Source organism: Parasteatoda tepidariorum, chromosome 5 (genome assembly GCF_982258835.1).
Source record: "Parasteatoda tepidariorum strain Cologne lab strain chromosome 5, Ptep-v5.0, whole genome shotgun sequence".
NCBI classification, from domain to species: Eukaryota; Metazoa; Arthropoda; class Arachnida; order Araneae; family Theridiidae; genus Parasteatoda; species Parasteatoda tepidariorum.
Genome location: NC_141759.1, coordinates 54,077,401 through 54,092,439, shown reverse-complemented (window position 1 = coordinate 54,092,439; position 15,039 = coordinate 54,077,401). Strand labels below are relative to the sequence as shown.

The window sequence follows — 15,039 nt, the reverse complement described above, 5'->3', positions numbered from 1 at the left end:
TTTAAAAGCTTTTAAAAACGAAATCCCCAAAAAAGCACCTTTAAGTACTTTTTACAAACGTTACGCACCCTGTTATATATATATATATTTTTTCAGTTGAGTTAGACAATAAAAAAAAACTGTTTTTTGTAACGATTCAGAAAACCAGAAAAATCAGCTATCAGAATAGCGATGGTCCCGCTTGTTCTGGATAAAATCCGTTCTCTACTGTATATGTTTTAAAATTTATTAAGAAAAAAACAGGAAATAAATTATATATTCCTTAAAATGCAGTTACCGCTGAATAAAAATTTTCAAAAAATACTTATAAAATGTTTTAATTTAAAACCCAATCATGAACATTAAAATAAGAAAATACTCGCAACTTCATGCAGTGACAAGCTATATGCAGATTTTCATAGGCCACGGTTATAAAAACTTGTAATCCTGATACAAAGAAAACTTTGAAAACACAAAATTTAAAAACTAATAGGGAAATTGGCACCCATGTTAAACACACTTTGTAAAATCCTAAAAAGGATGGGGAGAAGGGAGAAAAATGCTTGCACAGATTGGAAGAGAACAGTCTTAGTGTGATACGAATCACAAAGGCAAAGGTAGATGCTGTAATTCAAGCATTTTTTTTTCTATTTGTTTAAGGCATGAAATTCAGACTGGCAAAGAGTTCAACAATTGTTTTTAACAAGTGGCCCCAATCTTTAAAGATATCACAGGAAAAATGTTACATAGCTTATCTTTGGCTTTTTTTTTCGTTTTTTTTTTCTTCTGAAAATTTTATGTCTTGTTTAAACAAATAAACAGTTGCTATATCTTAACATAGCATAAAAATAGGCAATAGCAAACAATGGAAGAAGTTGATGACTATTTTGACTAGGGCCAGTTATAGGACATTTCAAAATAACTTAACATTTTACTGTGTTTTTTAGCATAACAATGCTTTTTACAAAACAGTGCACATCTAGAAAGCTATGGTATATTTCAACTTGATGATTAACTATTTTTATTACTAGTTAAAAATTTCCTTGTTATTGAAATTATAAAGGAATTGAAAACAGATAAAAATTTTTAAGTTACATCTCCCTCTTCTATGCAAGCTGCTTTAAAATTAACTGCATGATTACAGAATTACATCCTTTGAAACAATGCAGTTAGAAAACTCACTATAATCAAACTCCTGAATAGCAGTATCTTATCGCCAATTTACGAAAACGATTATTGCAGTCGAAAAATTTATTTTAATGGGACCTTTAGTAAAATGGTTGAATAACATCAAATACAACAACTTGCGTAATGAGAATCCTTTAAATACCGATACTCGGAATTTGCATGTAGCGATAGATGTAAAGACGATAATCTTTACTAGCAAGAATAACAGAGCCATCATCCATGAGGGCTACATCAAAACATTGAGCATGTTTGACTTTACTCTCTGAAGCGCTAACCAGCTGACCATCTTGAGTAAATACTGTTATGTTAAAATTGTTGTGATTGTCAGCCACGAGTATTTCTCCATGGGTATTAATGCAGACGCCAATAGGATAATTCGTTAAACCTTCACCCCCAATCTGTCTAAGAAAATGACCTTCATAATCAAATACTTTAACGCAATGAGCTCTATTGTCGCTAATAAATATCTCTTGCTTGTCATTTACCACAACACCATTAGGAAACTCCAAGTGCTTGGAACATCCAAATTTATGCATGACATTTCCTTCCTGATCAAATATTATAACTCTCATAACTTTACACTCAGCAACAATGATAAGCCCTTTGGCGTCAACAGTTACGCCTCTAGGATGTTGAAGAATATTTGCGCCAAATTTTCTAACGAATTGACCATACTGATTATAAATCTGAATTTGGTGTGTGGGACTTCTCTCTGTAACAATAATATCCCCAGAATTCTTTACTACAGCAACTCTATTTGGATATAGCAGTTGACCATCACGCTTTCCACATTCCCCAAATTGAAATTTGAATCTGCCTTCCTTATCGAAAATTTGAATTCGGTGATTGTTGGTATCGGCAACAATAATATCATTCTGTGCATTAACTGCCACTCCACTTGGCTCTGTGAATTGTCCTTCCATAACACCAAATTCCCCAAATTTGCAGTGATAAATCATCTTTTGCCGTTTTATTTGAGACTTCACAGGATACATTCCAGGAGAAATGTACTTGTTTGCCAAATCCATAGTCGGGCCATTGACCGTTAAAGAAAAATCATGGGTTCCATTTTGTAAGATATCTGTAGAGCCACTAGACCATTTTTCATAAGGTGTGATATCACTCAGGCTATGAGTAAAAGGACCTAAACTAGTAGTGGAACCAAACTTTTTTGCAGGGATTGGATCAAAAATATGCCCGTTTTGATAGGAGCAATCAATATTAACAGAGTTGACAGTACTATTTGGTCTTGCAATAGGCTGAGGCAAATGATTTCTTGGTGATGAATCAATTGAGTCATGCTTGATATAACCAAAAGTATTTCGTACAGCTGCCTCAATAGCTTGGAAGTTGGATATGAATTCGAGATTGACTTCATGAACAGGATCAGGCATCAACCCTACAGAATACTGCAATTTTGAATCAATAAGCCCTTTGAAGGTCAAAATTTCTGTCATACTCGAGTACTTAGTAATTCTGTCGACAAACGAAATAACTTTATCGATATTTTCGACAATTTCTTGAGTGCTATTAGAAAGCAAATGCAATCCCACCTTCTTTGTGTTATAAATATCTTCAAGTTGCTTCAAGATTTCAGTTTTACGCTCAGTCAACATATTACAATAAAAGTTATAAGCTTCAGTAACCTCACCTTTAGCTTTTTGAAGCTGCATATCTAAACGAGATTCAAAAGTGTTGACCATCTTGCCTATATATCTGTATTCTTGAGCCTTTTCTCTACATTTCTCTGTAAGCTCCGATATAAGTTGGATTTGCTTTGGACCAATATCCGATATATTATCAAAATCGTGAGAGCCTTTCAAGTGATCAATTAGTGCACATTCTTGACAAATGAGCTCATTGCAAGTTTTACAAAAAAATCTTAACATTTCATTCTCATGACGGGGACAATAAACCATCTTCTCGCTGATCATGTCATCACAACCATGCGGGTTTAGGAATCTGACTTCATGACCTTCAAAACAATGCATGTATCGATGGGCTGTGACACAATTAGAGCATAAAAAATTATTACAATCAACGCATCTTGCAACGGCATTAGATTCCTTATTTTTACAGCCAGTGCAAGGTAGCGGTGAATTCGAATTTGTGGAAGATCCACCAACTAAATTAGAGACAGCGTAATCGGTGTGAAGACCTGCAACTCCTTGAATAGGCAAAGCACAATCTCTTTTACATTTAGGACAAGTAATGTTTTCAGGACTGTCTTGAACTCTTTCTAGACATTGTTGACAGAAGGTATGAAGGCAGATCAAAACTTTTGGATCTTTGAAAGTCTCACGGCAAATGCTACATTTTGTACTAGGAGGCTCATATGGCATTTGATCATCCAAAGAATCTAAGACAGGAGAGCCAAATAATGAAGTATCTGGCAATGATGATGGGGGTGAAATCATGTTTAATTTCAAACTCATTTTCATAAGTAAAAGATGAAATCTGGAATGAAAAGATAAAGCTTAATTTTAGACACAAGTTTTGCTTTAAAATTTTAAGAAGGAAAAAAAAAACATTACAATAAAGCTTTTACATAATTTTAATTTTAAACAACATTCATATTTCTAGCAAAATTCTTGAAAGATTTTTTTTTTCTTTATGGGAGTGTTTCTTTTCTCCAGTACAAAAAAACATTAAAATGCTTAAGAGTAATTTTCAAAATTAAAATAAAAAAGTAAGAATAATTTAACACCCTCTCTCTCAAGACAACAGATTCTGTTATATATTCATATAAAGTTCACATTGTGAAACAATACCAAGCCTTAATATAAAATAAAATAAATAAATAAAAATAAGCCAATTGATTAGTTTATGGAACATAAAAGGTTGAATACTTCAACTTCAAAAAATGGATATAAATAATGTAATTTTCCAAATTTAATGTTAGATTATTTAAATATACACTTACTTTTAAAATTTTAATTAATGTAGAAAAACTACTTTTATTGAAATTTATACTTCATTACATTTTTTAAATTGAGTTACTTGATTGAAACAGTTCAAAATCTAATACAGTATATATTATCAATCTCAAAGTTGAAGGGAAACGATAAAAAAAATTCGAGATAAGTTCAGAACCAGATTTATTCTGAAAAATAATTATAAAAAAAGAAAAGAAAAAAAAATCTCAAATAGTATTCTAAAATGTAGAGTCATTGACGATCAGATTAAGTATTAATAAAGATATTTGACAATAGGACTAAATGCAGCAATGATAATTTTATTTTTAAAAGCAACACAAATGTAATTAGGCATTAAATATAAAAGAATTCATTTATAATTAACTTACATTAATAGAGTTTATTAAAAAAAAGTACAATCATGGCTTGACTATATTGTTTCTGAAATTGTTCATCAATAATTTATTTTTAATCCAAAAAATAGCTGTCTAGTCATTGCTTTCCATGTTCTCACAGCATTTCATGAAATGTTTTAATATGTAGGCATTCTTTCATGGGACACAGCAAGGTTGAGAGGTGGTTTGCAGTGGTTTTTTGGAAAAAATTCATTATTTACTTCAAAAAGTATTAAACATAATAAGATTTTGACAAAAAACTCCTTGACATAGGAATTTAAATTAATATTAGGCGAAAATGTAAATTTAAGGGGTAAGTCTTTTTTTTTTTACATAACAAGTTTTCGAGATACTATGAGTATAATATATATATAAATCAATAAATATATTTTTGGTAAATAGCAATGCAATTGCTTAGTCCATAGCAAAACGAAAAATTACTATTATTTCGTTTTTAACTGTACATACAGTCTTCCTATTTAGACAACCACACAAAACTGTATTCCTATATGGTGTAAAATTTTTTATTATTCTTATGAAAATCATTTTAGAACTATAATAATTTTTTCACTTTCAAAACAGAATGCTTCCACTGACAAAAAAGCAATTTGATTTAACAAAAATTATTTAATCACTTTTTTTTCTACTGTGCACATTAATAGTGAAATATTTTTATTTCCTTTTGTAAGATAGAAGATAGACATGCCCTTATATTCTTCTTTTAGGTGGTAAGAAAAAGTTTGTTAAGCATAGAATATTTATAAAATTGTCAATTGTAAATACATTCAATATTAATGAACAAGGAAACTACATGAAAGTAAGCAAGATACTTTTAATATTGATTTATAATTCAACTTTTTTTTTCTTCAATTTTAACTATAATATTCAGTTTTAAGCAATTAAATTTTTTGCTATGAAACTGCACAAATCTTCTATTTTTCTATTAAATTAATAATTTCCTTATCTATTCTAATTTCTCTCCAAAATATCCTTATGTTCGGTAATTAAGTAAATGAAAATATGTAATAATGCAGAAGTGATACTCATTAAAATCACAAGATACTATTTTATGAATTTGTTTGTGACCTTGTAGTAATTACTGAAATATTTATTAATACTATACTAAAATAAAAATTAAATTTGATTAAGTCAAATACAAGGAAGAATAAGAGGAATATGTTGCGATGCCGACTAACCTCACTTTCCATCAGTATTAACAAACAAATCAATTTGTCATCAAATTAACAAATCAAAAGACATTCAGAAATTCCAAAATGACAATCGGTTTACTTTGTCTACTTTACTACAGATGATTTAATTACATAGTTTTACATTTAAGTAAATAAAGATGCTTTCAGAATAACCTCAAACATTTCTTAACATTAAAAGTACTTTAAGTTAATTCAAGATTTCATAAAATATTTTTTACTGAATTTAAAATTATTTTTTGAATTCCAATTCTTTTTCTTAATTAACTCTGATGAGTCTTAAGCAGCATCTTATAATAGAGAAATTACTCATTTCTTAAATAATTGTTATACAATACACAGACGTAATCAATTAATCTGACTATTTTTCTGGATCAAAAACTTATCTCTTTCAAGAAGTTCAGAGGCTGAGGAAGAAAAAAAAAACCTAGGCGATGTAGAATTTTAAAAGATGAAGTTGCACAGAGGAAAAATTATTAAGACATGTTTATCTGATAAATGAAGTCACTTTGCTTAAAAATAAGAAATAAAGTAGATATTCAATGATTGTGTGATATCTGTAAATTAAATAATTTCCTAAACCTTTGCAGTTTATGGGATCCAGCCCATAATACTAATCAAAGAGCTCAAAATTTCTGAATGTGTTAAAATTGGAAGGAAAAAAAAAAAAAAAAAATAAAAAAAAAATTTCACAAATATTTTTGTTTGAAACATTGGTAGCATTTAGTACAGGTAATTTTCAAAACCTATTATTAATTGCTCGAATTGTAAAATATTAGTTTACTACTTTACTTTGTTGACATAAAGTAAAATACAGCAGATTTATTTCGAACATATCAGAATCAATCATTAATTAATTAATAGATTATAAGGTTAGAACAATATCTATTAAAATCCCTAACAAATTTACTTCCTAATATAAAAGGTTTGATTTCCTTCAAATAAATAATATTTGTAATAAATTACATTATAAATATTATTTCAAATAAATAATTATGATTATCATTTATTTATTTCAGGGTTGGGGTTTTGGACGTCCTAAACTGGTTTTGGACAGGACAAGTGGGTTTTACTGTCTTAAACTGGGTAAAACTGTCCTAAAATGTCCAAAACCTTGAACTGTGGTAAAAGGTAAAAAAAAATTCTATAGGTGTAACCATTGTACACGTAATAATTACATGTATCAATAAATATTTCATATTTTTTATACAATTTACTATAACTTATTAAAAGAAAATAATATAATATAATAGGAAAAGGTTTATAATTTTTGAAGCTCCACAATTCATTGAACAACAAAAGTGAATACCTAATCCTTTAAATATAAACATGCCTTTAATACTGATAAATAATATTTTTGCAAAAGGATAAATATGGCAATATTAAAAAATAAGAATTTAAAAAAAAAAAAATACTAAATTTGCTCAAAAATGAACCTTTAATTTTAAGAGAAGAGAGATTATGCAGAAATTATAAAATTTTTTAAAAAAAATGTTATAATCAGGGTTGGGTTTTTGACATGACAGTGGTAAAAACCGTGTTTTTACCGGTAAAAACTGTCAAAAACCTACTGTTTTCTTTAATTTATGGCATATAGCGGACAATATATTATTTTCGCTAAATTGCCTTTATAAATGAATGTTGTAAACAATAGCTATTGATTTTGCAAATATATACATGTATTCTTATCAGGGTTTGAAAAAACCCAACCCGCCTGGGTTTCATAGAAAAAACCCGGGGAAAATTGGGTTTTATTTGAAAAAACCCGGGGAAAATTGGGTTTTTTCATTTATTGCTCATAAATTTCACTGTGAAAATATTTTTTTCCTTCAATAGAGTTGTATAAGTAAACACTAAAATTTCATCTGACTTTTACCTGTATTAAAATTAAACTGGAATAAATATTTAATGGTCTTCCATGTTTTTATAATACGATTAATAGAAAGCGAAATTAAAATTACATATAATTATAAAGAGTATCAGTTACTTGCCCCTTTTTTCAAATATTTAGATAAATATATGCATTTTTAGATACATTTTAACTTTATAGTTTCAAAAGACAAATTAATCTTAAAATACATACACTAAAAAGCATATATAAAAAGTTATAGCTTATTTTTAAAATCAGAAAATAAAACTTTAAATTTGTTAATTGTTGTTTAATGTATCACTTAATAGAAATTTTTTTTGTTTGCTTTCAATATTTTTAAACATGATTAAAAGAAACAAAATAAATTGTATTCAAATGAAATCTTAATAATATTTAAAAAATCTTAAAAGTAATATTTTAATTTTTAACTGTTTTTTAATTGTGATAAACTTTCTCCAAATAGTTAAAAATTGTCAGCAGATGTTAAGAGTTAACTTAAAAAAAAGATCCGTTTTTTCCCTTATTATTATTATCATACAACAGATTCAAAGTGTCTACATTTCTCTCTTAGATGGTGATACACTTTTACGAGTTTTGTAGCTTTATCTATTCCTAATCTATTTCTAAGTTTACTCTGTACCAAACCGAAAGTTGAAAAGCGTCTTTCGATAGAGACAGAGGATGCTGGTGCTGAGTGCAAATAAAAAAGAATTGACAGAAACTTTGTGGAAGCAATGAATTTTATTTACTTATTATTTTTTTTTTTGCCATAATTTTCCACTATTTTTTGATGAAAACTGTTGAATAACAGTGTCAAGCATCATTGATTTTGGAAAGTATTCAGGATCGGAAATTTTGAATGCCATAACACGTGGCAGAAATTCTGGATGATGCTTAGAAAGACAGTTTTCTGCTACTTGGTCTTGTTCATCATTTAAAAATTGTCCCTTTGTTTCGAGATCCAGGATGCATATGCTAATAAATGATGTGGCTGAACAGCCTGATTGAATCTTTTTACAAAATGTTTATGGGGTTCTAATTCATCACACGATAGTAAGTTAATTCATATTTCAACAGCTTCTGAAATTGAAATGTTTTCTGATTGAAGCTTTTTTAAAGCTTAAGAAACAATTGATCTGTTTTTCCCAATTGATAGTTTATTGGTAAAGCCCATTATTAATTATTATGGTAAAGCCCAACATATCATTATTAGATTCATTTTGATGTTCAAGAACAATCTCTTCATATTTATGGTAATTATTGGCAAAAGTTTTTACGTGCTCACAATATGAATTCCACCTAGTATCATTTGGTCATCAAGCAGTTTTTTTTCATTTGCCCATCCATGTGCTTGACACATTTCTAAAATATTTGTTAACTTCAACGATGTGTCCAATGATAGTATTAGGGGATACTTCTTTTTGAACCAAATTAAAAAAAAAAAACAATTTGTGAAAAAAAACACCAAGTGGGTTTTTTCAAAGTGGGCCCACTTGGGGAACCCTGGTTATATGTATTTTATATTAAGTTTAAATAACGCATTATCACTACATATTTGAATCTTCTTTATTGTTAAGTACATTACGTTTCATAATTTTTTAAATTAGGAATTATAAAATATAAATGCAGTAATATAAAAGGAACAAGTTTATTAATCTTTTTGTTTTTACACACATTAATTTACTATATTTATTAAACATATGGATATTACCTATTATAAAATTATAATCAGTAAATATTTATAATCAGTAAAAACTAAAATTTCATCTGACTTGAGTTAAATAAAAAACTGAAATAAATATTTAATGGTCTTACATGTTTTTATAATAAGGTTAATAGAAAGTGAAATTAAAACTACGTATAATTATAAAGAGTATCAGTTACTTGTCCCATTTGTTTTCAAGTAATTAACCCTAGGAAAATGATTTCATTTTTAGTTAAATAATATTAAAGTTTTAGCATTTTTTTTTTTTAAAGCCAGAAAATAAAACTGTTTAAATTTGTTAATGTATCACTTGGTAAAAAAAAAAAAATTGTTTCTTTTCAATTTTTTTAAACATATGAATTAATAATAATAACCTGTTTATTAATATATAAAGCATGTAACAATATTTGAAAAATTGATCTTTTCAGAGTATATTATTTAAATTTTTATTTCATTTAATATCATTAAAATATTACTTTTTTAAAAAAACCCACTTGAAGTTTTCAATAGCAGGTACCTACTATAAAATTATATGAAGATTCGAGTTTCTTTTACTTTACTAATATTAAAAACTTAATCATATAAATCATGCAACTCTATTTGACAAATTTATGCTGCACAATAAATTATATAAAAGTAAATGCAAAACAATAAGTTTTAGTAAAAAAAAAAATGTTTTTTTGAAAAAACCCACTTATTGTTTCAAGTGCGTTTTTTCAAGGTGGGCCCGCCCAATAAAACCCGGGCGGTTTTTTTCAAAGTGGGCCCACTTGGCGAACCCTGATTTTTATAGAAGGATATACATTCATACAGAAATATTGTAATATACTTATTGAAAATAGTGATACTTAACTTTTATCATTATAGCTTGATTTGCAGAGGATTAAAAATTTTGCACTTCTTAATTGTTAGAAATAAACAAACAAACAAACAAAAAAACTTGGAACTATTAATAAATTCAAGAACTAAAGAGAAGAATTTGAAATTTGGCATTTTTTAAATATTAGAAATAAGCTAAACAAAACTTGTAACTTCTAACAAACTCTAAGTCAGGAATGACTTGACATTCCTCAGAAATGTAATATGCCAAACAAAATGATGCTTGGAAATGTTGAAAATTTTGTTTAGTATCCTAATAGTTTACTTCAAATAGTATGATTTGATATAATAATGTTGGGAAAATGCAAAAATCTGTTCTTAAATATCTTTTAGCAACTTTTTTTTCTAATTTTATTGCCCAAAACTGAATTAATTTTAAATCATAAGCAGTTAAACTGAAATTAAAATACAGTTTTCTCAAAACTATGGGTTTTTGACATGACGGTAAAAACCCTGGTATAAACCGGTAAAAACCGTCATGTGTCAAAAACTTGCCAACCCTGGTTATAATTTCTGCATTACAGGATGATAAAAAATACATCTATTTTTAAAAAAAATTGTTTTTAAATATAAATATATTAGTTTAAATTGAAAATACAAAATAACTGAAAATGTATTAACAGTTTTGAAGGGCATAACATCAGTTTCAGTTACTGACACTGGTGATGTATCACCACTATGCTAAAAGAATTGAACATGAATGAAATAAAAGTATTCTTGAATAGTACTATAGATAAATAAACCTGTTTATTACGAACCAAGCACTTAGTCCCTAATATTTTAACCTGTATGGCAAGGCCAAACTGTAGTTATGTACTATTGAATGAGAGGACCAATTGAACTTGATTACTGATTAATCTTCCTTTGTTTAAATTGAAGAGTCAAACAATATTAATAAAACATTATACTTTTAAAAACAAATATTCTCTAGTATATTTAATTATCAATATGTTATTAGTTCTATGTTTATTTTACCTCTTAGATATTGTTCAGATAAAATTGTGACATAATTTGATAAAAGGGTTTTGGACAGGACGGTTTAAACCGTGGATTAATCCATTCTGTCCTAAACCTTGCCAACCCTGATTTATTTACACTTTGTTCTCTACTAATATCAATGTAACATACTTGTTAGGGTGACCTGGGGTAATTCCTGATCAAAAAATGCAAACATCCATTTTGTGAAAAACCTATTCAAGATAGAATTTTAATATTTACTGGAAGTTTGAGGCTATATGAGATGAGTGCTATGCTGCCTTCTTTTTTTTGAAAATCTAATTAGAATTTAAAAGATTTTAAATTTTTCGTGATCAGGAATTACCCCTTCTCTTGATCATTTCTGGGGTAATTCCTGATCACCAGTTTTTATGGTAAAGGGGCTGTTTAAAAATTATTATACAATGGCAATTAACAAATAAGACATCAAGATCAAACAAATAAAAAAAAGGAAATGTTTAAGCAGCTAATAAAAAAGATTTATTTTTGCATCGTGCCATGCATTTTAGGCAAGCAGCCTACTCATTCTCATGTTCTGCTGGAATATAAGAAAGAGTTCCCACATGGGTTACATTTGCTGGATTTTTTAATAAGGTATGTCAACAGCTCTGACGCTGAAATTTTAATTTTCAATCATTAAAAGAAATTCACTAATTTTGCTTTCTAGAAGCTTAGTATCCTTTTTAGGCTTATAATTTCTCACCCTATTTATTAGGCTAATTTATAAACCTAAAAATTATTCTAACAATGTGTACACATAAAATTAAGATAGAAGCAAGGTAAGACAAACTAGTAATGGTGCAAATCAGAACACATGTCTTGTATACTGTTAAACACAAATTTTGTGATAACAGTTAAAATATATTTTATAGTTGTTCCACTTAATAAATATGAACTGATATTTGATTTCGGTTTTAAGAAAAGACAATTACCTATTTATTAGCTATTTTTTATACTATTTATAAGAAATGACAATGATCAGGAATTACCCAGTGATCAATTATTCTCCCATCTGTAGGGGGCAACATTTGATATAGTTTCCTATAATCAATTATAATGTTTACAGTAAATGTGAAACAATTAAACGAAAGCTTATACTATTTTTATATAAAAGAAAAAGAAAGTAGCACAAAATATTTATTATTAAGAGAAGGGGGAGATCTTTGCAGAAATGTGCACATTTTGAAACCTATCTTTGAAATGGAAAATACAGAAAGCAGTTTAAAAGATACTTATTTTGTTAGATTAAAGAAAAAACTATTATTAAGTAAATATAGTTATACTTTAGTAAAGTGTACAAGCATTCTTGTCCAGGTCTCAAATTTTAAAAAAAATATTTTTTAAAAAATAAAACTTAAGTGATCATTATTTACCCCAGAAACGGAGTGATCGTGAATTACCCCGGGTCTCCCTAATCAGAGTTGGCAAATTTTAGGACAGAATGGAATAATCCACGTTTTCAACCAGGGTTTAATCCGTTTTGTTCAAAACCCCTTCGTCCAAAACCCTTTAACTCAAATTATATCATAATTTAGTGAAAAATTGTTAATTTTTGATCAAGAAACAAAATGAAGACAATTTTTTGTTTTATTAAAAAAGTTTATTATTTTTAATATTGCATTATTTATCCTTACCCGAAAACATAATTGAACAGTATTAAAAGCATATACATTCATATTTAAAGGACAAGGTATTCACTTTTGTTGTTCAATGAATTGTGGAGCGTCGAAAGTTATAAATCTTTTCTTGTTATATTATCTTCTTTTATTTAATAAGTTTAAGCAAATTTCGTAAAAAGCACATATAGAATTTTTACCTTTTACCAGTGTTCAAGTTTCAGGACACTTTAAGACATTTTTAGTCAGTTCAGGACAACTTAGGACAGTAAAACCCACTTGTCCTGTCCAAAACCAGTTTAGGACATCCAAAACTTCAACCCTGTGTTAAATTAATCAAAGTGACTTGGAACCATATCATCAGGTATCCTTGTCTCAAATTATTATAAAACAAACACTGATAGTGTATTGTACATTCTGTTACCAAAACCATGCATGTTTATCAAACAAGATAAACCAGAATAGTAAGAAGTAGCTTATAAGGATGTAAAAAGAAATTATAAAACCAGCAAAATATTTATTACCACTTTCTTACTATTAGCCATACCTAATCAAATAAAACACATCATTACTGAAATCACTTTCTTTTGTTGCGCTATCAACAATCTTGTCCTTTTTTAATATACATCTTTAATGCATAAAATACTCTAACATAAAATGAAATATGAAATGTTCTTAATCACTGAATGTAAAAGGTCAGTAAGATATTTTTTTAAAGTACATGAATTTATCTAACAGACACATTATTTCCTAATATAAAAGGTTTCATTTCTTTTATCTAAATAATATTTGTAATATACTACATTATATATATTGTTTTAAATAAATAATGATTAGGTATCATTTATTTATTTACACCTTGTTTTCGACTAATATCAATGTAATTTACTTATTAAATGAATCAAAGTGACTTGAAGCCATATCACATGGTATCCTTGTCTTACATATATTATTTTTAAAAAAACATTGATAGTGCATTGTAGATTCTGTTATCAAAACCATGCATGTTTATCAAACAAGATAAAAGAAATAGCTAATAAGAATGTGAAAAAAAATAATCATAAAAGTACCAAAATATTTATTACCACTTTCATACTATTAGCCATACTTTATCAACTAAAACGCATTACTGAAATCACTTTCTGTTGTTGCGCTATCAATAGTTGCATCATTTTTTAATATACATCTTTAATACAAAAATATACATATAAAAAAATGTTTTTAATGACTGAATGAAAAAGGTCAGCTAAGAATATTCAAGGCATTATACTAAAATGAAAAAACACTAGATTATTCGAAATACTTAAAAAAAAAAAAAAAATCAAGATATTTATACGATATGTATGGTAAATAAAAACAAAATTGGAGAAATAAAAATTGCTTTTAAACTAAAGTTAGGAAGCAATGTCTTATTAGGCGGGGTGTCATTAAACTCTAATCTGATTTTTATGGCGTAATAGAATGCCCGCTCAAGCAAAAATGACAGTTACTGCACGTGTAATAATAATTATAACTCGATTAAACACAGCATTTAAGAACATATGTTTATCTAAAAAACCCGAAAATAAAAATCGGAAATTAATCACGAAAATACAAATAATAAAATGATACAGTAAGCAATATTCAGCCTCATCTATCTATCGCATCTGTAAAGATAATTTGAAAAAGACAAAGAAAATTCAAACAGTCAATTCTTAAGACGCATATCATAATATTACCTCTTATAATAAAATCAATTTCTAAAACTTCATAACTTGATAAAATCGCAGAAGTGGAATGCGCTCTCGATTGTTGTCATCAAATGCCCAAATAAAAGAAAAACCAATCAGTCGGGATCATTGTTCTTTGTGAATACAGTATGGCAGAGAAGCTAACCAAGCTTAAGACCGGAAGAAAAATGATTGGATAAACAGAAAAACTGGTTTTTGCGGATGTGTATTGTTGCCATTTTATGTCATAAATGAAGTGGAGGTGTTCATTCTTGTTTCTGAACCTTTAGAGATTGAGTAGCCATCTAGTGGATATTTTGTGCAACTATGAGAAAGGTTTTAGTAGTTAGTCAGTAGTCAGGTTTACAATACTTTATCTGTGTTTGATTAGTTTAAATTGATTCATATTTTAGACTGCTTCGTTTTTATTTATTTGATTATTCTTTAAATCTTATTTAAGCAAACAGTTGTTAAATTTTCTATAAAAAAAATTTCATGTAGGCATAAAATTATTTAAGAAAAAGCGAGGCAGAATGGAGAACTTAATTTCAAATATATTTCAAAAAAACTAAATAATTA

General features: G+C 27.8%; 1 protein-coding gene across 1 annotated transcript; it reads right to left on the bottom strand.

The window, feature by feature from the left end:
- Positions 1 to 765: 765 nt before the first annotated feature.
- Positions 766 to 14,709, bottom strand: LOC107445823 (protein brain tumor). Its single transcript, XM_016060311.5, has 2 exons — positions 14,470 to 14,709; positions 766 to 3,624 (listed from the first exon to the last, which is right to left on the bottom strand). Exon 2 carries the CDS (start codon positions 3,606 to 3,608, stop codon positions 1,302 to 1,304), a length of 2,307 nt encoding a protein of 768 aa, XP_015915797.3. The 5' UTR covers positions 3,609 to 3,624; positions 14,470 to 14,709; the 3' UTR covers positions 766 to 1,301.
- Positions 14,710 to 15,039: the final 330 nt, after the last annotated feature.